General features: G+C 36.7%; 1 protein-coding gene across 5 annotated transcripts in view; it reads left to right on the top strand.

The window, feature by feature from the left end:
• Window positions 1-24,040, top strand: part of EPB41L5 (erythrocyte membrane protein band 4.1 like 5) — a 142,428-nt gene that overhangs the window by 92,076 nt on the left and 26,312 nt on the right. For all 5 annotated transcript variants that reach the window (XM_041739444.1, XM_041739443.1, XM_041739439.1 and 2 more), the window contains exons 17-18: window positions 14,902-15,065; window positions 18,579-18,676. In XM_041739444.1, coding sequence (XP_041595378.1) covers window positions 14,902-15,065; window positions 18,579-18,676 — 262 coding nt within the window. The remainder of the gene's footprint in view (window positions 1-14,901; window positions 15,066-18,578; window positions 18,677-24,040) is intronic.

Genomic DNA, 24,040 nt, shown 5'->3' with positions numbered 1-24,040 from the left:
TTCTGGTTCAGGGCATGATCCCAGATTCCACAATCCCACATTCCACGAGTCCCCATATATCCTTGCATGGAACCTGCTTCTCCCTCTGCTTGTGTCTCAGCCTCTTTCTGTGTCTCTCATGAATAAATAAATAAAATCTTAAAAATAAAGTTGTCGATATTTCATTAGGATTTTCATCATACTTAAATGGTAGACTCCCTATTGGGTACGTGTCAAAATTAGTAACTCAGTGATTTAATGACTGGATGTTGGATGTTAAGGATCTATCTACTGTGTACAGGCACTGCCTAACATTCTGGAAATGCAGTAGTGACCAGGACATAAGTTCCTATTCTCATGACATATATTCTAGTAATGGAGGCTGGTAATAAATACATAGATACAGATGCCATGATTTCAAATAGTAATAGATGCTGTGAAGAAAATAAGGTAATGTCATAGTAAGTGACTTCAGGGTGAGGGATAGGCCTTTGAAGAGATACCTAAGTTGAGGTAAGAGTGGTGTAAGGAGTCAGCCATTACAAAGAAAGAGGCTATTTCAGGCAGACATAACAGCTAATAGAGAGGCCTTTAGTTTGATTTTGAGGAGTAGAAAAGAAAACCAGTGTGAATGGAGCTTGATTAAGAAGAGGCTGGTATGAGAAATGTTCTGAGGGTGCTAGGGAGGAATCTAGTCATGGAGGGTCATATATGCCAGAGGAAAGAATGGATTTTATTCCAAGTGAGTTTGTGGTGCATTTTAGGTGAGAGAGGGATGAGCAATAACATTCTCTAATATGTCCCCAAGGCAGTTACCACATTCAGGGAGTCCAATATATTATACTACTATTATCTACTATATGCTATCCATATTCAAGTTTCCTGATTGTCCTAACACTGTGTTTGATAACAACTGCTTTGATCCAATTCAGAACTACACATTAACATTTAGTTTCGTTAGTGTCTTTATCTACAGCAGTTCCTCAGCCTCTGTACCTGTCATAACATTTGCATTCTTAAATAGTATATGTTTATTGTTTCATAGACTATCCCTAATTTTAATTTAATCGGTTGTTTTTTCATGACTGAATTCATTTTAGGCACTTTTGTCAAGAAAAATGTGATATGTCTATACAGAAATGATATATCCATGGCATATCATATCAGAGGGTACTTGATGCTGCTTTGTCCATTTGATAGATTACTTGGTTTAGGTATTGTTTATCAGATTTTTTCCACTATATTTTTTCCATATATATATATATATATATATATCTTTTTTGTAATTAAAAAATTATCGAAAACTTTGTGTAAATATTCTGTCTCCCAGCAAACTTTCATCTAATGGTGAAATTTGTTTACTATGATTGTTGCAAAATCGTGATTTGCTATCATTCTATACTAATCAGTTGGTTAGTTGGTATTCTACAAAAAGAACTTTTTCTTATCTATTTATACATGGATTCATGGATTCTTTCAGTGTGTTATGTAGTTCATGACTATTTTTATTCCTGTGATTTGTATTTCCCTCATACTAAGTGATATAGAGCATTTTTTCATGTGTCTATTGTCCATTTGTATGTCTATTTTGAAGAAATGTCTGTTTATGTCTTCTGCCCATTTCATGATTGGATTATTTGTTCTTTTGGTGTTGAATTTGATACTTTCTTTATAGATTTTAGATACCAGCCTTTTATCTGATAAGATTTGCAAATATCTTTTCCCAATCTGTCATTTGTCTTTTGGTTTTGCTGTTTCCTTTGCTGTGCAAAAGTTTTTTATCTTGATGAAGTCCCAGTAGTTCATTTTTGCTTTTGTTTTCTTTGCCTTTGGAGACATGTCTAACAAGAAGTTGCTGCAGTTGAGGTCACAAAGATTGCTGCCTGTGTATTCCTGTAGGATTTTGATGGATTCTTGTCTTAGATTTAGATCTTTCATTCATTTTGAGTCTATTTTTGTGTTTGGTGTGAAAATGGTCCAGTTTCATTCTTCTGCATTTGGTTGTCCAATTTTCCCAACACCATTTGTTGAAGAGACTATCTTTTTTCCATTGGATACTCTTTCCTGGATGTTCTTTGTTGAAGATTAGTTGACCATAGAGTTGAGGGTCCATTTCTGGGTTCTCTGTTCTGTTCCGTGGATCTGTGTGTGTTTTTGTACCACTATCAATACTGTCTTGATGATTACAACTTTGTAATAGAGATTGAAATCTGGAATTGTGATGCCACCAGTTTTGGTTTTCTTCTCCAGCATTCCTTTGGCTATTTGAATTTTTTCTCGTTCCATACATTTTAATTTTTCTAGATGTTGCCAGATTTCCCTTTATTGGAGATGAAGTATTTCATTTTTTTTCCCCTTACAGCTCTATTGAGATGCATTTGATATATAGTGAAGTACATGTATTCAAAATACTTGGTAAGTTTTGGCATGGATACACCTGTGATATCAACACCATAATCAAGATTAATGATGGATATGTTTAGTGTAGTTTTTATTTAAATTCCTCTTATGAGTGTGTGTATGTTTAAGAGCCTTTTTTTCCCCCTGTGAATTGATGTCTTATTTGTAGTGTCCCCTCCTCCCTTTTCAAGCAGCGCTGTTCACTTTATTTATTTTTATTTTTTTTAAGGATTTTATTTATTTATTCATGAGAGACACAGAGGCAGAGACATAGAGGGAGAAGCAGGCTCCTCGCAAGGAGCGCAGTGTGGGACTAGATCCCTGGACCAGGATCACGCCCTGAGTAGAAGGCAGACACTCAACCACTGAGCCACCCAGGCATCCCTTTTCTCTTTATTTTTAAGAAGTTTTTAATGTATATTAGGGATATTAACTATAATATCAGTAACTTACATAATATTGTAACATCAGTAATGTATCTGTGTAATATCAGTAATCTCAGATCCACTTAGAACTATATTGGTATAAGGTATGAATAATGAATCTAAATTTGTTTACAGATGATTTTCCTTTTTTTTTTTTTAAGATTTTATTTATATATTCATGAGAGACACAGAGAGGGAGATAGAGGCAGAGACACAGGCAGAGGGAGAAGCAGGCTCCATGCAGGGAGCCCGATGCGGGACTCAATCCCAGGTCTTCAGGACCAGGCCCTGGGCTGAAGGCAGTGCTAAACTGTTGAGCCACCCAGGCTGCCCACAGATGGTTTTCCCATTACGTAAACATTACTTTTTTAAAAATTCTGCTGGAACAACCAGATAGTCATATAGAAAAGAATGAAATTGGACCCCCTACCTTACAACATGTAAAAAAAAAAAAAAAAAGAACTCCAAATGGATCACAGATCTAAAATTAATAGCTAGTGCTGTAGATGTCTTAGAGGAGAACACAGGAGGTAAATCTTTGTGGATTCAGCAATAGTTTTTTAGATATGACACCAAAAGCACCTGTGACAGAAGAAAAAATAAAGAGGAATTCATCAAACATTAAAACTTATGTGTTTCCAAGGATACTGTCAAAGTGAAAAGACAGCCCGTGAAATTGGAGAAAATATTTATTTATATACAAGTTTTCTTGAGTTCTGTGGAGTGACTTAGTTTTTTCCCTAGGCTTTCCCTACTCTAAAATTGGGTTTTAGCTTTCTACAGTTCTCCTTTTTTTTAAAAAAAAAAAAAAATTTTTTTTATTATTATTTATTTATGATAGTCATACAGAGAGAGAGAGAGAGGCAGAGATACAGGCAGAGGGAGAAGCAGGCTCCATGCACCGGGAGCCTGACGTGGGATTCGATCCCAGGTCTCCAGGATCGCGCCCTGGGCCAAAGGCAGGCACCAAACCGCTGCGCCACCCAGGGATCCCTCTACAGTTCTCCTAATCAATGATCACTTGTTCATCTATTCTACTACCTTCAGACTTCATCCCCCGCCCTTTTTTTTGTTTCTTATGAGTGAGTGTGCTTTTATGTCTTTATGTTGTCACTGTAGAGTGATTTTATGAAAAATCTAATGATTTCCTCTTTTTTCCTACATGCTTTGTAATGTTTTGTTTGTGAGTTCAGCTCGCTTTGTTTTCTTTCCTTTCCTTACCCTTTCTAGTAAGGCTAGAAAGGTTTTTTTGCTCTACTCTGTGGAGTGTCATTTTGAGAATGAATGGATATCCTATTCCGTGGCAGTCTTTTTTTTTTTTTTTTTTTAAGATTTTATTTATTTATTCATGAGACATAGAGAGAGAGAGAAAGGCAGAGACACAGGCAGAGGAAGAAGCAGGCTTCCCGCAAGGAGCCTGATATGGGACTCAATCCCAGATCCCTGGATTACACCCTGAGCTGAAGGCAGATGCTCAACTGCTGAGCCACCCAGGCATCCCTGTAACAGTCTTTATACCCAGTAGTTTTAGCATCTGTTGATAATTTTTGCCTGAATCAATTATTGTTACTTTGGTATTTACAGTATGGTGGTTTTCTAATTTCATCATTCTTTCTAAGAATAGGAGTTTGTGTACTCCTGTAAAAGAGAATTTTTCCTCTTCCTCTCACCTGTAAAGGAAATAATTTGTTATTAATTGATACACAGATTTTTTTTTTTTAAATGTATTATCCATTCCTGTTACTCATTTTGATGTGTGACTTGTTTCAAATTTGGCCTCTGGAAGTCTCTGCATTCTTGCTGTGCCAAACTATAGAAATGTACCTTTTCCAACTGCTTGGTCTTTTTTCTCTGTGTTTTTAAGGTTGGCTCCAGTCAACTCATTGAGTTTAGACTTCTCCATGCTGAGGGAGGCATTGCCCTGCATGGGAAATATATTTTCATATATTTACATATGCTCCCAAACTTACAGATTCATATATCCTATATCTCTCTGTGCTCCCTGATGTAGTCTTAGCAGTTTCTGATGTTCAGCAGTCCCCCACCACAAAGTAAGATACCATTCTCCCCTTTCACAGGTTCTTTTATAGTCTCCATTTACTTGATGTGATTTTTGTAGTGCCTTACTCTCCTGGGGAGAAGAGGAGAAAAGTTAAGAGTGCACTTGCGTCCTTTGAATTTTCTTGCATAATGTTTTTATGTTATTTGTCTTTTATGATCTCAATAATAGTATTCTCAGGTTCTTTTTTAGTAAGTCCTGCTCAGATTTTTAGAATGTAAGATGTATTAATTTGCTAGGACTGTTGTTACAACTGGGTGACAACCAGAAATTTTGTCTCACAGTTCTAGAGGCTAGAAGTCCAAGAGATAAAGGCATAGTGAGAATTGCTTGCTTCTGAGAGCTATGAGAAACAACTTGTTCCATGTCTAGCTTCTGGTGGTTTCCTGACAGTCTTTGGATTGCGGAAGCACCATCTGATCTCTGCCTTCATCTTCATTTGGTGCTCACCTCGTGTATCTATCTGTGTCCAAGTTTCTTTCTCCCTTTTGTAAGGACATTAGTCATATTTAATTAAGTATCTTCCCTACTCTCTGGTGTGATCTCATCCCAACTTAACTAATTACATCTGCAGTCATCCCGTTTCCAAATAAGATCACATTCTGAGGTGCTGGGTGTTAGGACTTCAACGTAAGAATTTGGCGAGGTGCACATATAATGTGGGTACTTTTTAATCACTGTTCTTCAGTTGAGACAATTGCACATTCTTGTATATATGGGCTTCTATTTAATTTCAGATGAATGAAGGGTTTTTTTTCCCTTAGTTTTATATGTTACGGACTGAATATTTGTATCCCCCAAAGTCTGTGTGTTGAGAATTAACCCCCAGTGTGATGGTGTTTGGAGGTTGAGGCCTTTGGGAGATGATAAGGTCATGAAGGGGAAGCCCTCATGAATGGGATTAGTGCCTTATAAAAAGACTCCAGAGAGATCCCTCATGCACTCCTTGTATGAGGATACACTGAAAAAAAAAAAAAAAAAGATCTCTGAACTAGAAAGCCAACCTTCACCAGACACCAAATTTGCCAGTGCCTGTTCTTGGATTTCCCAGCTATTAGAACTGTGAGAAATAAATTTCTGTTGATAAGCCACAAAGTCTCTGGTATTTATGTTATAGAACCCTGAATGGACTAAGCACATAGTATATAGTTTAAAAAAAAAACTTGCCATGTGTCATTTTGGAACCACAGGAGATGAACTCCCAATTATCACCTCCTTTTGTCTAAAAATATTGCTATCCACATCCTTAAATATTTATTTATTTTTAAAGATTTATTTATTTGAGAGAGAATGCATGCATATGAGTTGGGGGAAGGGCAAAGAAAGAGGGGGAGAATCCCAAGCAGACTTCACACTAAGTGCAGAGCCTGAGGTGGGGCTTGATCTCATGACCCCGAGATAATGACCTGAACCAAAACCAAGAATCAGATGCTTAACCGGCTAAACCACCCAGGTGCCCCCACACCTTTAAAAATTTATGATGAAAATCGCAAAATTATATAAAGTATAGAAATATATAATAAACAAATACACTTATCAACCAGCTTCAACAGATTCTAAAATTCCAATATTTTTGCTGCTTTTCTTCCTGTTACCACGTCTACTTTTGATGTTATTAAAAAGAAACGAGACACTGGTTCACTCTTAGGGAAGATAACAATTGGAACAGTGGGAAAAGCTTCAAAATGAGCTAATGAGATGGTTTTACACTAATAGATTTTTATAGTTCTGGTGTTAAAGATGAAAAATGCTTGAAATGCCTTACTCCAGTGGTTTCAAATTAGTTTTAGCCAAGAAATGCTTTGAATTAAATTTACCTGGAATTCTAAATAAATGTCCATAAGAAAATCACTGTGAGGAGATTTAAAACACACTGCTAAAAAAAAATAAATAAATAAATAAATAAAACACACTGCTGTTTCCTTACCCATAGATAAGTCACATGTGTCTGTGGAATCCTTTGGGCTCTGCAGAACACATTTTGAAAACCAAGGTAAAGTGATTTGTCCAAAGTTGTATGTGTAGGTGGTTGCAGAGATAGGACTGGGACACAGATCTCTTGTACAGAAATTCTTTGTTCTAACTACCTCTTTTAATAGTTATCAAAAGAATTTTTGCTTACTTGAATCCCAGACACAAGTTGTTTTTTTTTTTAAAGATTTATTTATTCATGAGAGACACAGAGAGGCAGAGACATAGAGAGAAGCAGACGCAAGTTATATAAATGAAACATGACCTTTATTTCTCTAGAAAAAAACATGAAACCTTCTAAACAATGGCAGTTCTTTTGCTTTGCTCTAACTCAGTATTCGATCAACAAAATGATCTAAGCTTTGAGCTTTCCCACAGCAGACGAATTGGGTTGAGAGTCTCTGGTTCTTTAAAAACAATACATTTAGGATACGTTTGATTTCTAAATGGGATTTTCTTCATTTTAGTTCCTTACTGTTCATTGCTAGTGAACAGATACACAGTTGATTTTTATATATTGATCTTGCATCTTCCAACTTTGCCAAACAAGTTTCTAGTTTCTCAATTCTGAGTTTAGCTAAGGTTTCTTTTTAATTTTATTGAAACATTTTTATATATTATAAAATTCATTTATCGTAAGTATACAATTCCATGATTTTTAGAAATGTTATGGAATCGTACAATCCTTACCACAATCCAGTTTTAGAATGTTTTCATCATCCCAAAAAGTTTCCTTGTGCTCGTTTACACTTAAGTAATGCTCCTATCCTTCCACTCCCTCAGGCAACCACTGATCTGCTTCCAGTTTCTATAATTACCTTTTCTAGATTTCATATAAATGGAATTCTACAATATACAGAGGTGTATGTCTGGCTTCTTTCACCTAACATTATGTGTTTTGTGTTATTTTTTTTTTTTTTAAGAATACTGTTTTTGTTTTTATTATTTTTAGGGAGGGTGGAAGGGGCAGAGGTAGAGGAAGAGAGAAACTTAAGCAGGCTCCATGCTAGCATAGAGCCCACCATGGGACTCCATCTCACAACTCTGACCTGAGATGAAATTAAGAGCTGGATGCTTAACCAACTGAGCTACCGAGGTGCATCTAACAATGTTTTTGAGGTTCATCCATGGATCCTAACCTCTTCCTTTTAATTGTCCAGTAATAATCCATTGTATGGATATACACATTTTGTCCATTCACCATTTGGTGGAAATTTGGATTGTTTCCATGTTTGGGCTACTGTGAATAATGTTATGAACATTCCTGTATATATGTCTTTGTGTGGACATAGGGTATCATTGCTCTTGGATAAATTCATAGGAGGAAAATTGCTGGATTACATGATAAATTTACATTTTAACTTTTCGAAGAATTGGCAGACTGTTTTCCAGAGTGGAAATGCATGAGGGTTCCATTGCTTCCACATCCTAACACTTGTTGTTTTGTCTTTTTGATTATAGCCACTATAATGAGAGGATGGTGGTATCTTATTGTGATTTTGATTTGCATTTTCCTGAGTGCTGGTGATATTGAGAATCTTTTCATGTGGTTATCAGCTAGTTATATATTGTCTCTGGAGAATTGTCTCTTCAATGTTTTGACCATTTTTATAGGAGTTATTTGTCTTTTTAAGAGTTCTTTATACATTTTGGATTCTCATCCCTTATCAGATACATGATTTGCAGCAATTTTCTAGTCTATGCCTTCTCTTCACTTCCATATCATTTTTTAATGTTTTAATTTATTTTATCAGAGAGAGAGAGTGTGTGAGAGCAGGGGGAGGGACAAAGGGAGAGGGAGAAAGAGAATCTGAAGCAGACTCCCTGCTGAGTACATAGCTAGCTCCATGTGGGGCTGTATCTTATGACCCTGAGATCATGACCTGAGTTGAAACCAAGAGATGGATGCTCAACCAACTGAGCCACCCAGGTGCCCCTCATGTCTTTTGAAACTCAAACATTTTACTGTGATAAAGGTTTTACGTTTATGGATTGTACCTTTGGTGTCATGTGCTAAGAACATTTTGCCAGCCCGGAGTTAGAGATCTTTTTCCCCTGTGTTTTATTCAGATATTTGCAGTTTTAGCTCTTACTGCTTAGGTCTGTTATCCATTTTGATTTAATATTTATGTATGGTGTGTATGTGTGTGTATAATACATGCATATATATATATATATATATATACACCAATGGTATATATATGGAGCCCCACTCCCCAGGAGGCCTGATCTGGAGCCCCGCCCCCCAGAGGCCTGACCTGGAGCCCAGCCCCGCCAAAATATATGATATACGTATATATGTATATTTTTCTAAAAGATATTTTTGTAAAAAATATATGTATGTGTGTATATACATATATATAATATATATAATTGTCTCGGTACCGTTTTTTTGAAAAGATTATTCTTTTCTCCATTGATTTGTGTTGGCAAAAATGAACCATAAATATAAGAAATTCTGAACTCTCTGTTCTGTTAATTTACATGTTTGTCTTTGTATTGGTACCCCACTGTCTTGGTTACTGCAACTTATAGTAAGTTTTGAAATCAGATGATGTATATCCTCCAACTCTTGTTACTTTTTCAAAATGGTTTTAGCTATTCTCGTTTTTTTGAATTTCTATATAAATTTTAGGATTGAGTTGTCAATTTCTACCAAAAAAAAGCCTGCTGGAAATTAGATCATGAATGCATTAAGTTTGTAGATCGTTTGGAAAGAATTGCCATCTTGACAATATTAAGTGTTTTGATCCATGAACATGAAATGTCTTTTATTTAGATCACAATTAATTAATTATAGTTTTAAGTGTACAAGTCCTACCCAATTTATTAAGTTTATTCCTAAGTTTTTATTCTGTATGATATTTTGAATGGAATTGTTTTAATTTCAATTTTCTATTGTTCATTGCTTAGTATATAGATATACTTGATTTTTGTATGTTGATCTTGTATCCTGGAACTTTGCTGAACTTAGTTATTACTTTCTTGGATTCTGTCATCTACATGTAAAAACCTTTTTCTTTTTACCTCTTCCTTCCCAGTCTGGGTACCTTTGATATACTTTTCTATTCTTTTCCTTTTTTTTTTCTTACGGCATCAGTTAGAACCTTTAGTACAGGGTTGCCTGGGTGGCTCAGTCTGTTAAGTGTCTGCCTACAGCTCAGGTCATGATCCCAGGGTCCTGGGATTGAGCCCCGCATTGGGCTCCCTCCTTGTCAGAGAGCCTGCTTCTTCATCCTCTGCCTGCTGCTTCCTTTGCTTGTGTGCATTCTCTCTCTCTCTCTCTGTCAAATGAATAAATAAAATCTTAAAAAAAAAAAAACCACCTCTAGTACAGTGTTGAACAGAAGTTGGAACAGTGGACATCCTTCTCTTGTTTCTGTCTTACAGAAGAAAGCATTCAGTCATTCATCATTCATCATTAAATGTGGTCTTAGCTGCTGGTATTTTGTAAATGCCCTCATCAGATTAAGAATGTTTTTTATGTATTCCTAGTTTGTTAAGAGTTTTTACCCTGAATGGTATGGAATTTGTCCAATGCATATTCTGCCTCTACTGAGATGATCATGTTGTTTTCTTCTGCTAATATGATATATTATCTTAATTGGTTTTGGAATGTTAAACTTTGCATTCCTTTGGTAGATCCCACTTGGTCATGGTGGCCTGTCTTTTGTATTTATTAATTTCTTGTTATGTCTTAATAAGGTAGTAATGGCCTCCTAGAATGAGTCAGGGAATTTTGCCTCTTTTAATAGTTTGTTAAAGATTGGCATTATTTTTTCTTTTAAATGTTTGATAGAATTTGCCAGGGAAGTCATTTGGGCCTGACTTTTTCTTTGTGAGATTTTTAATTACTAATTCAGTTTCTTGTACGTGTCTATTCAGATTTTGTCTGTCTTCTGGAATAAGCTTTGGTAGTTTGTACCTTTCAAGGAGTTTTTCCATATCATCTGAGTTGTTGAATTTATTGGCATAAAGTTGCTAATGTTCCCTTATTTTATTTAAAAAAATTTTTTTTAAGTTTTAAAATTTTATTTATTTATTCATGAGAGACACAGAGAGAGAGAGAGGCAGAGGGAGAAGCAGACTCCATGCAGGGAGCCCGATGCAGGACTCGATCCAGGGTCTCCAGGATCACACCCCGGGCTGCAGGCAGTGCTAAACCTCTGTGCCACCAGGGCTGCCCTGTTTTTTTAAATTTTTATAAAAGATTTTATTTATTTGACAGATCACAAGCAGAGGGAGAGGCAGAGACAGAGGCAGGCTCTCCACTGAGCAGGGAGCTTGATGCGGGGCTCAATCCAGGACACTAGGATCATGCATGACCTGAACTGAAGGCAGATGTCCAGTTGACTGAGCCACCCAGGTGCCCCCATTTATTTATTTTAAAGTATACTCTGGCCAACATCGGGCTTGAAACTATGACGGCAAGATTAAGACTATGACTGAGCCAGCCAGGTGCCTCTCATATACCATTTTAATATATGTAGGATCTGTAGTGATGTCACCCTTCTCATTCCTGATATTGGTAAATATGTATTCTTTTTTCCTTATTAGTTTAGCTAGAGGTTATCAATTATGTTGAGCTTCTCAAAGGCTAGCTCTTGTTTTAACCCATTTACTCTGTTGTTTTCTCTTTTTGAACTTCATTATTTTCTGCCCTCCTCTTCCTTTGCATTTAATTTGCCCTTCTGTTTGTAGTTTATCAAAGTATAAGCTTAGGTCACTGATGCGAGAAATTTTTTTAAAGAATTTATTTATTTGACAGGGAGGGAGAGAGCACACATGATAAGGGGGAGTAGCACACAGAGGGAGAGGGAAAATCAGGCTCCCTGGTCCACCGGTCCCCCAGATGTGGGACTTGATCCCAGGACCCCAAGATCACAACCCCAGCCAGAGGCAGATGTTTAATCAACTGAGCCAACAAGGCACCCTCTTCTATTAGAGATACTTAGTCCTATAAATATTCCTCTAAGTATCACTTTAGTGGCATCCTACAAATTTGAATGTTATCCTTTCATTTTCATTTAGTTCAAAGTAATGTTTTTTTAGTGCAAATCTTTTGTTCATGAATTCTTTTGTATTTTGACTTTTTTATTGCTTTATTAGGATATAATTCACATAGCATTCACCATTTAAAGCATACATTCCTTGTTTTTAGTACATTTGTAGGACTGTGCAGCCTTTATTACAGTTATATTTTAGGACATTTTTGTCCCCCTTGAAGAAACCCTGTGCCTTTTAACAGTTGTTTTGATCAATTCCTACTCACTCTTTTATAGGGGAGGGATCTTCTGTCCTAAATACTACAGAATAGCTGAACATACAATACCCAACACTAGATAGATGAGATGGACAGTAATTTGTTAGTCACATATACTCCTAGCTCAAGGGAGGGGAAAGCCTCACAACAGATACAGGGTCACATGAGTGTTCTACTTGGGAGCAAAGTGAACAAGCATGAGTTGTGGGAGGCAGGCTCTGTAGTAATAGGATGAGAATAAAGTCACCCCTGCTTCCCACCAGAAGATGTGATTGCTTGTTTGAATAATCTCATGGGCTGGCAAGAAAGTAAAACTCATTAAGTTAAGAATCAGGAATAATGTGGTTGTGGTATAGTTAGATGGGGAACTTTTTTTTTTTTTTTTAAGATTTTATTTTTAAGTAATCTCTATACCCAGTGTGGGGCTTGAACTCAAACCTCAGGATTAAGAATGGCATGCCCTAGTGAGTGAGCCAGCCAGGTGCCCTGGGATCTTTTCTACTGGCTTGTGGGTGGGGGTGCGTGTCTGGTTAACACTTGACTAGGCATTTGGTGCCCTGTGAGGCCCAAGGTATCAAGGCAGCACTTAGTATTGAATCTTAATTTCCATGGTTTACACCACAGCAGTCAAGTCTGCACTCTGCCCTGACTCCTCCTCCAGCCCTTGGCAACCACAAATCTTTCTGTCTTTATGAACTTGCCTGTTCTGGACATGTCATATAAATGGACTCCTAGGCAGTCTTTTGTGTCTGGCTTTTCCCCCTCACATCATATTTTCAAGGATCATCTGTGTTGTAGCACATGTCATCAGTACCTCACACCTTTTTATTGCTGATTAGTATTCCATTCTGGGGTTATACCACCTTTTTTTTTTTTTTTTTGTAAGATTTTATTCACTTATTCATGATAGAGAGAGAGAGAGAGAGAGGCAGAGACACAGGCAGAGGGAGAAGTAGGCTCCATGCCGAGAGCCCAACGCGGGACTCCATCCTGGGACTCTAGGACCGTGCCCTGGGCCAAAGGCAGGTGCCAAACCGGTGTGCCACCCCAGGATCCCAGCCACCTTTTTTTTTTTTAAATCCATGCCTCAGTTGATGGGCATTTGAGTTGCTTCCATTTTTTGGCTGTTAATGAATAATGCTGCTGTGAACATTTATGTACACATTTTTTTGTGGATGTATGCTTTTTGTTTTCCTTTGATGTATGCCTAACTTTTCCTTTGTTTTTTAAATAAGCTTTTTTTTTCCTGGTTATAAAATTTGGGTTGATACTTTTTTTCTTTCTGCAATTTCAAGATGTACCCCCTTCTCTCTAGTTTGCGTTATTGCTGATGAGAAATCTGCTGTCATCTATCTTTATTCCTTTGAATATATAATGTCTTAGGCTGCTTTTAAGATTTTCTTTTTATCATTGGTTTTAAGCAGTTTGATTATGATGTGCTTTGGTGTAGTTTTCTTCATATTGCTTGTGTTTAGGGTTTGTTGAGATTCTTGAATATACGGGTGTATGGTTTTCATCAAATTTAGAAAAACTTCAGCCATTATTTCTTTAAAAATTTGTTTGGTCTCATTGCCACTTTGGGACTTCAGTTATTCATACAATACACTGCTTGAAGATGCTAACTGATATCTTTTCATTTTGGGCGGATTCTTTTTTCCTCTGTGGTGTTTTATTTTGTATAGTTTCTATTGCTGTGCTTTCAAATTCAGCACCTTTTCTAATGTCAAATCTGCTGTCAATCCCATTTAATATATTTTTCATCTCCGTTATCTCAAGAAGTTTGATTTGAGTCTTTTATATTTTCTGTGTCTCTGTTTAACTTTGTGAACATATGGAATACAGTTATAACTGTTTTAATGTCTTTCTCTGTTAATTCTAACATTAGTTTCTATTAATTGATTATTCTCTTAAATATTTAAGAGCTTTTTTCTCCCTCTTTGCATTTCTGGTAATCTTTCAGTGGATACCTAAAATTTGCTTTGTTGGATGCTAGATAATTTTATATTCCTTTAAATCTTGAGGTTTGTTTTAGGATATAGTTGTTACTTGGAAACAGTTTGATCCTTTCAGGTCTTACTTTCATGATGTCTTAGGTGAGTGTGTTGTCATGCTCAGTCTAGGTTAATTATTCTCCACTACTGAGGCAAGACTTTTCTCAATATTCAGTGCCTTGTGAATTATGTGTTTTTACAGTCTGTGTGTGGAAACAGGCACTGTGACCCACTGTGAGTACTACTAGCTCTTTCCTCAGTCACACGGGGAGAAGAAATCCTGTTGGATGGCTCTTTCCCCAGCCTCAGGGAGTTTCCTCACACATATTCTCTGATCATTGCTCTGCAGATCCTCAAGATTTTCTCCTTGAAGTGCTGCTCTCTCCCTTCTGGTACTCTGTCCCATAAACTCTAGCTGCCTTAACACATTTTAGACTCTCAGCTAAGGGAGTCCTCCATGTTCTGCCTCATTTCACCTTCTCTGCACCACTTGCATGGAAATTCTCTTGAGGCTACCATAGGGCTTACCTTTTTTCGTGTCCTGAATCTCTTGTGTTATCTGAGGTCTAAATATCTTGAAAATAGTTTCTTTTTTAACCCCCTTAGGTTATTTAAGGGGGGAGGGATACTAAATCTAGTCCCTTTTTGCACCATTTTTTGCTGGAAAAGAAGTCTGCCCAAGAGTTTGACATATGACTAAACCAGTTGGGATGTGAACTCTTACACAGATTTTTTTTTTTAAAGATATTTTTGTTAGTTTTTAAATTCATGATAAATTTCTTGGTCTAAGTTAGTTTTCTTTCACCCTTACAGCTTGCCTCTGAATATTGATTTGCTTGATAGCCCAGACTTACTGGAAACAACCATTGATGATGTAATTGGGGCACCTGACACTCTGGAAATAGCGCAAGCGCCAGATGAAGTTAACATAATCACCAGGCAAACCGGATTGGAGGGAACTAAAGAGGAATGCGGGAGTAAGTATAGATGTTCTTTTTTTTTTTTTTTTTTTTTTTTTTATGATAGTCACAGAGAGAGAGAGAGAGATGCAGAGACACAGGCAGAGGGAGAAGCAGGCTCCATGCACCGGGAGCCCGATGTGGGATTCGATCCCGGGTCTCCAGGATCACGCCCTGGGCCAAAGGCAGGCGCCAAACCGCTGTGCCACCCAGGGATCCCAAGTATAGATGTTCTATATAACATCAAGGACAAGTTTTTATTTTACATCCCTTTAAAATGAGCTATTTAAATCTGTTACTTCAAGCATATTTTATGCAATAGTTGAATTTTAAAATTTAATGGATAATAGTTATGCCTTCTTTTTGGCTTTTTGTCCATTGAAATAGTTAAGATCATATAATTGGGACAATTAAACATTTGTATCATTTATAAGTCATTAAACATTTACAGATTTTCAAACTTACTTTTTACTTTGAGTGAAAATTAAGAGAAAGAAAAATGTTTCCATAAAGATTTTCTGTATTACAGGATTCAATAAATGTTTGGGTATTCCATTAGCTCCTAGAAAGTATTTTGTTATCAATGAGGACTGTTGTTGCCCTGACCGCAAAAATAAATAATCCAGGAGGGGTGCTGCTTTTCTTAACTTTTTAAAAAGTTAAAAAGGAACAATAAATTGAAAATATCTATATATTTGTGAATTTGGTTTGATATTGAAGTATAAACTACCTTTAGACAGGAGCTTTCTATTAAGTATCAGTGTAATGTGTGTTCATTTAAAAGCAACTCATATTTATATGACTATTCCCAATTTTGATTTCTATCACTAACGTCGGACACCACCTTTAAACAGCTCATAGGGAACTGCCAGTGAATATGTGGTTGTCTGAAGAGCAAGGAATACAGCACCCCTGTATGTAATAATTTAGAATAGAAAATGTTAATGGAAAGTTATTCAGTGCTTCTGGTTAATGGAACATGCTAAAGTACTACTGGTAATTAGTTTTAAAAATTTGCCCCTCTGTCCCTTTGTTCCTTAAGTAATCATTACAAATACAAAGTGAAGCAAATGTTTTTAGCCATAAGCAGGGCTAGCTTAACACAGAATATTTCCAGGGTTAAAATAAAAGTAGTCTTCCTGTTGTAGAGTTGGCAATATTGATTTTATATATACATTCCATTTGATATCCATTATATGAATTCCAAAAAAAAATTTTTCTTCTCTTTTAGTGCTGCCACAGCATAGTGTTAGCAAACAGCATTTATTTAGTATATACTTTCCAGGAGATGGTTTTGGTTTTGGAGAACATGGTAGAATGAACTAGGAAAATGCCTAGGAGAGGAACAAATAAGATGTATAATAACTCTCCAAATATGTATAATAACTCTCCAAGCCTGATGTATCAAAGAATTTATTGTGCTTTATTGGTGAATCTTGGATCAGGAACTTCAAAGAGTAGGGAAGCATTAGAACCCGTATATAGGAGACTTTTAAAAATCTCTCTGCCATATATCAGAAATAGATACCTAACACTGAGTGAGCCCCCTCATTACAGAAGGTACTTAATTGGCAATAATTGCACCCTGGAAAAAATGTCATTGGCTCTGAAACTGCCACTGTGCAAAGCTTACAGAAGGTACTCAAAGCAGAGCTTAAATACGACATTGAAGTTGTGGCAGAAAAAATTATTGTGTAGTGTGGAGGTTTCATTAATTAAACTTACTCCAGGTTTATAATATTTGTTCAGAGTCATTCAGTGAAAATAGTGTGTTTTGATATTAAGAATTAAGGCCTTACAATATGTTGGCAAATTGAATTTAAAATATTTAAAAAAAGAACATCTTATAATCCTGGTGTCCAATTTATTCTGTATTTTCTTTTGGCTGTAATGTCAAAATCCTGATTCACATAGGTAAGAAGTTAAAATATAAAAAACAGCTTATCCTGTTTTTTTAGGATGCTCCTCAACCAAACAGTAGTAGCATAAAAAGCTTTATTTCAACCAGAAAACACCCCAAAACCTAAGTTTTGGGGTATTAATTATAAGCATAAGCTAAAGTATTTGTGGTCTCAACATCATCATGTTAAAATTTAGTATTGCATAATTTGAAGCATTGCCAGGAGATGGCAATTAAGTATGTAAATGAGGGCACCTGGGTGGCTCAGTCAGTTAAGTATCTGACTCTTGATTTTGGCTCAGGTCATGATCTCACCTGAGATGGAGCTCCACACTGAGCATGGAGCCTACTTAACAATCTCTCTCTACCCCTCTCCTTTTCCTTCTTAAAAAATGTATGTAAATCAGTATGGAAGATTTTGTGAAGATTAGTGTTGAATTCATGATTCTCAGTTTTGTACATTAAAATTACGTGTAAAGTTTTAAAAACTACCAGTACCAGAAAACTATATCTGAAAGTTCTGTTATCATGGTTCTAGGATCAGCTGTGGGAATCAGTATTCCTTAAAGGCTCCACATCTGATTGTAATGTGTAGCCAAGACAGTGATTCGCTGAGTTAATTAATGGATACTTTTATAAGATCTCTTTGACCAGGAGAAAGTGATTTCATCATTTTTCCCTCCTTTCTACTGGATTAACTAGAAATTACTAGGCATTCAACAGCTTTTTTTTTTGTCAAGTGACAGTGTAAAAATTTAACCAAATTCATCCCTGCAAAATAAGATTATTGGTTACTTTTTTTTAAGATTTTATTTATTTATTTTAGGGAGAGAGAACAAATGGGGGGGGTGGACAGATGGAGTAGGAGAAGTAACCTCTCAGTGAGCAGGGAGCCAGCCGTGGGGCTTGATCCCAGGACCCCAGGATAGTGACCTGAGCATGCTTGAGCATGCTGAGCAAAGACACACGCTTAACCTACTGAGCTACCTAGGCACCCCTGGAAGGGTTAATTTAAATAGAATTCATTTAAAGCTGAATTGTGCTTAATATATTATCTTTTCTTTCAATGGTTAGAGAAATTTATTTGTAATGTGTTTTTCAGCTAGGCAAAACATAATAAAGACAAAGGGCTTGTCCTGTATCACGTCTTGTGTTATCAATATGTACTCATTTGAATCAATGAATGAATAAATATATGTCCTTCATCTGTTTGCTCCACAGAAGTGTAGTTTTAGGCAGAGTATAGTCAATGCCAAGGAAATAAAGTGGCAAAGTACTGAGGTTTGGAAGGAGGAGCTTGCACTGTGGTAATGGAAGGATCATGTCACAGGTGTTCTCTGCCTTTTCTTCTTATCTTTTGGCTTGTAAGCCTACTTAATCACACATGTGATTGAGATTCCATATCTAGTGGCTTTCTACAAGTGGTATAGATACAAGGCAATATTCTTACAATTTAGGTTAACTCTTAAATTAATAGTTACCTAGTTGTAGAAAGAAAATATATTTATCCTGTGGTCATATGGGTTATTCCATTTAATTGTTGGTAACGTGTTGGGAAAAAACCTTAAGTGTATACCTTCACACAGCTCTGACAGCCTGCCTAAGAGGCCATGTTGCCATTTTTTTCTCAGCATTAAAAGATGCCTCACAGAAGCTCAAACACCTTGAGATGGAAAGTAGTCCATTGCCATCCCCTCGTCCCAACACTGATGTCAACATCAACAACCAGGTATTCAGAATTCTCCTTCGTATATCTGCACATCTCCAGATCTCCTAGAAATCTCTGCCTTCCAACGCTGATACTTTCTCTTTTCTTTTGCTGGGGAATGTGTGTGTGCCGACCTCTTACAGACCTATTTCAAAAGCACAATTTATGGATGTTCAGGAGGAAAGGAAGAAACTTGGGCAGTGATAAGAACTGTAAGGTCATCTCCTAAGTGTTTTTAAACATGCATGCAAAGTGTTCTAGCTGCTTTAAACTTGTCATTTTGATTCAACCTGTCCTTAATTCTGTTCAGTGGGTCTTGATGTAGGTGAAGGTGACAGCCTTTTGAAATTACAGAAGGATTTGAGGCACTTGGGTGGCTCAGTCATTTGAGCATCTGACTATTGATTTTAGCTCAGGTCCTGAAATCAGAGTTCTGGGATCAAGCCCTGAGTCAGGGTCTGAGCTAAGTAGGGAGGCTGGTTGGGATTCTCTCTCCTCTCAGTCTCTCCCCACTACCCACGTGCATACTCTCTCTTTCTCTCAAGTAAATTAAAATCAGTTATAGAAGGATTTGTTCAAAAGGGAGCTGCTCTGTCATATAAATAGGGAAAAGAATGGAACTTGAGATACTTCAACTTCATCCTTCATAACTTTCACCACTCTGTGTCCTTGGAGTTTTAGGTGTGGCATGGGGGGTGCATACTGATTTAACCCTTAAACTTCAGTTAATTGAGTGTAATTTAAATTTTTTCTTAAATGACTTATAGGAATAAAGTAAATAAAATAAGATAAAAATAATTCATTGTATCTACTACTAGATGTCCCTACTGAATGGAAGAATAAATTTTAGATAATGATCTGGAAAGACCCTTTTTTCTCTATACATAGACCATAGGTAACAAGGATCTGTTGAATGAATTTTGTTTTGATTTTAAAGAGGGAAAAGGGACCAGCTGATTTGCAGTGCTGTTTCATATATTGGATAACTAACTGGAATTTCTTCAGAGGCCAGTATGATCTAGAGAGTGATTTTCTTCTTTCTTGTCATTGTTTAAGCTATTCTTTGAATCCAATTTTTTTTTGTTTTCTTTTTCTAATATGTTTTTGCTTAGAAATGTCTTTTAGAAGCTGATTAAATTCCAGAAAGACTCGTTTTCTTGATCCCTTAGTAATTTTCCGTTATATTTGTGTGTTTGCTTTCATATTGTCAGTTGTTTTACTATCTCTGTAGGTAGCAGAAGCAGGGTCAGAGACAGAAAAGTTAATTGAAAGCTTTAGATGAAAGCTGTAGATTGTTAGCAATTAATTAGAGAAAAATTTAATGGAGGACTGGAATGATCCTGAAGGAGAATGATGACTGGTGAATCTTGGTGGGTGTAGGGTGGGGGGAAGAGAAGTGATTGTTACACTGGAAGGGAGTTCATGGAAATCCACTGAACAGCTATGTGTTTCTTTAGTAAAATTCCCTGCATATCTCTTTATAACTGAGCCTCCAAAGCAAAGAATCCGTTAAATTACTCTTGAAGCCTTGAAAAAAGAAGAGGAGTGTGGGTTCAGGATAGGAAAGGGAGAGTAAGAATGGGTTAGGTAAAGGACAATGTGCTGTCAAGGAATATTCTGGGGTTCACATAAGTAGGAAAAATAATAGCTAATACCTACTAAGAACTTACTCAATGGCAAGCAGGAATAACAAGAAAGAATTCAGTGTTGTACTAAAAACTAAGATATTGGACTACTTATATCTTTGCAACTGGAGTGTTGTATAAAAGTTGATTCATGTTTTATTTATATGACACATTTTTAATCCAGTCTGATTTCTCTACCTCTACCATCAGTAGTTCATGTTTGCTTAGGAAATGCAAATTAATCTTAATAATCAGCTTTCCTAACTAAAGTATCTTAGGATGAAAAACCTGTAAATAAAATACATTGTTCTAAAACAAAGTATAAATTTTGGATGATTAGCTCCAAGAATTTGTGTAACTGAGAAGGTCTAAGCCATGTTAGGCTAAGACTAGCACTACTTGCAGCAGAGTTGACTTTAAACTCATTTTTTGAGAACCCATTTTAAAGAGATCTTATACCATGTGAGACCTGCATTATCCAGGATTGATGCAATAACTTGACATTCCAATACACTTTATTCATTTCTACAAACATGTTTATTGTTTAATCTTTGTAAGATAAACTAATTAAATATTTTGTGGAATCCACCGAAGAATGACAAAGTCTTGGCTGCCAAGAAACTTAGATCTGTCCCATCAAGCCCCATAGAAATATTGCAAGTGGTTTTCTCCAGTGACCCTTCCTATAACATATTTCCTATGATAGTAGAATTTTCAGATGAAAACAGCCAGAAAGTAATAGTTTTTTGAAAGGCAAAATCAGGATCCATAAAGATGGACAGGCTGGAATGGTGGACTGGATTTAAGAACATATATTTTAAGTCAGACACAAATATAGGATTAGGATAAAGAGGTAGAATATAACACAAGCATGTGTAAAAAAATGTTTTGAGAATATATATATGTGTTTGAAGTGTGACTGTCAGCTATATTGTATTAACTGAAAGGGTTTAAAAAGGAAGATCCAGGGACACCTGGGTGGCTTAGCCGGTTAAGTGTCTGCCTTGGGCCCAGGTCATGATCCTGAGGTCCTGGAATTGAGCCCCAGTTGGTTTCCCTGCTCAGCGGGGAGTCTGCTTCTCCCTCTGCCCCTTCCCCGCTGATGTGTGTGTGCATGCACGTGCTCTCTCTCAAATGAATAAAAATCTTTTTAAAAAATAAAAAGGAAGATCCAAACATATTATAGTCATTTCTGAGTACCACTCTTCAAAAATGATTTAGGGAACTAAAGCAGTTTGAGAAGAGAAAGAACTGTATGGTTGAAGGCTCTTGAAGCTGTTATAACTAAGGATTAGTAATCCCAGGAAATAGCATTTTAGGTATCTGAAGAGGTATTATGTGAAAGAGGAATTAATATAACCTGTTTTTTTTAACAGCCTCAGAGAAGAGATAAGGTCACTGAGTATGTTAGAGGTGTGCAGATTTCACCTTGATAGAAGAGTTTCCTGGGGCACCTGGCTGGCTCAGTTGGAGAGCGTTTGACTCTCGATCTTGGGGTGGTGAGTTTGAGCCCCACATTGGGTGTAGACATTACTTAAAAGTAAAATCTTAAAAAAAAAAAAAAGGCATTTTGTAACAATAATTTCCAAATTGCATGGGATTCCCAAGAAAGCATGTTCTCCAGCATGGGCAGTTTCTCAGGTGGAACTGGAGGGGTGCATACCAATTAACCACATTTTGGAGTCTTTTTCTTTTTTTTTTTTTGGTAAAGATTTTATTTATTCATGAGAGACAGAGAGAGAGAGAGAGGCAGAGACACAGGCAGAGAGAGAAGCAGGCTCCATGCAGGGAGCCTGAGTTGGGACTTGATCCCAGGTCTCCAAGATCATGCCCTGGGCTGAACTTGATGCTAAACCGCTGAGCCACCCAGGCTGCCCCATTTTGGAGTCTTGATGGTTGGAGAAACTGATTATTCCTTCCAATCTTGAAATGCTATGACTAAATGTCATTGTGGGGATTCTTCCCTCTTTTGGTATCTCCTCCTTTTGGAAACACAGTCACAGTTTCTGTGCTTGACCTATGTGTTTGAAATCTTTTAGGGCCTATGCTGTATCAAGATCTATAGATTTTTCAAATTACCTTCATCCTCTTAATTACCTGAGGCAATTCCAAGTTTTTTTTTAATCTCCAAATTTCATTTTAGGGAATTATTTTTTTCTTCTTCTTCAATCAGCAGTTCAAAAAAGTACTGTTTAAAGCATGGCTGGAGTGCATGGCTAGCTTAGTTGGTGGAGCATGCAACTCTTGATCTTAGAGTTGTGAGTTTGAGCCCCATGTTGAGTGTAGAGATTACTTTTAAGTAAAGATTTTAATCTTTACAAAAATGCTTAAAGTAACAAAAGTTAAACTGCATTTATTAGTGGGTGCAGGTGGCATGGCCTTTAACAACTAGTCTCTTTAGGGTAAACAATTAAAAATAAGATATGGTGATTGTGTTCTCTTGACTAGAAGTTGGCAGGCTGTTTCAGTGAAAGGTCAGATAATAAATATTTTAGTCTTGCCAACCATACAATCTGTTAGGACTACTCTTGCATTGTAGCATAAAAGCAACCATATAGGAATGAGCATGACTGTGTTCCAGTAAACTATATACAAAAACAGGTGGTGGGTTAGATTTGGCTCGTGGATTATACTTTGTTGGCCCCTTCTCTTGATAGTTAGGAATTTAACTACCACATGATTTGCTACCACATGATTTGTTTGTATCCAGACTTATACCCTTTTAGGGTATAACCAAGATGTACCTCCAAAACAAAACTTGGCACATTGATTAAAACAGAGGAAAAAAAAAAAGAGTTTATTCTAAGCATTGCAACCTGCAAGCCAGAGATCTCAAGGCTGCAGGAGCAATGAGTTCTGAATTGCTCACAGACTATAAGTAAGGGTTTTTTGTTTGTTTTTGTTTTTTTAAAAATTTTTATTTATCCATTCATGAGAGAGACAGAGAGAGAAGCAGAGACATTAGGCAGCGGGAGAAGCAGGCTCCCTGTGGGGAGCCTGATGTGGGACTCTATCTGGGGACACCCAGGGTCAGGCCCTGAGCCAAAGGCAGATGCTCAACCGCTGAGTCACCCAGGCATCCTACAGACTAAGGGTTTTTTATGGCACAAATATGAAAGTTTTTTTTTTTTTTTCCAACTGATTTGTTGCTTTGGCGGTCCTCTTTCTTATTTGGATCAGGGTAGCTAAGTCAGGGAAACAAGTAAGTCCAGAGGTGGTGTGAACAGATTTGGCATTTATAGGTTGTCCAGTGTTCTCTGCTGGTTTCTGAGAACTATAAATTCTTGTAAGGTTTCTTTTGTGCACCCACGTTGACTGTCTCCATATTTATCCTTGACATAAGTGACTCCATTTTAGTTGCTTCTACAAGTAACTTTTTTATGTTTGCCCCCAAGTTGGACACAGAAGGTATGGTAATAGTTTTTAACTTCCTTTAGGAAATGGAAGCAGTTTTCAGACCTTGGCTGTACAAAGGCCATATTTCTCCAGGGATCAATGAGCTGTTATATATCATGTAATGAGTAAATAAAAATTATACTTTTTATGAATACAAAGCCAAATATTTCCTATTTGGCAATAATAGGAACCTCTTGAGTTGTTGGCTTAGATCCCTGTCACCAAAGACTGATTAACAAGAGAAAAACAAGTTTAATTAACATATATATAGTTAATGTAATATAAGGGAAACACCAAGGGAAAAATGAGTAACTTTCAGAGTGAGTTTAGAATTCCTGCTTAAATACCATCTTCAGCTAGACTC

Source organism: Vulpes lagopus, chromosome 24 (assembly GCF_018345385.1).
Source record: "Vulpes lagopus strain Blue_001 chromosome 24, ASM1834538v1, whole genome shotgun sequence".
Lineage (NCBI taxonomy): Eukaryota > Metazoa > Chordata > Mammalia > Carnivora > Canidae > Vulpes > Vulpes lagopus.
This window is presented reverse-complemented; position numbering and strand designations above follow the sequence as displayed.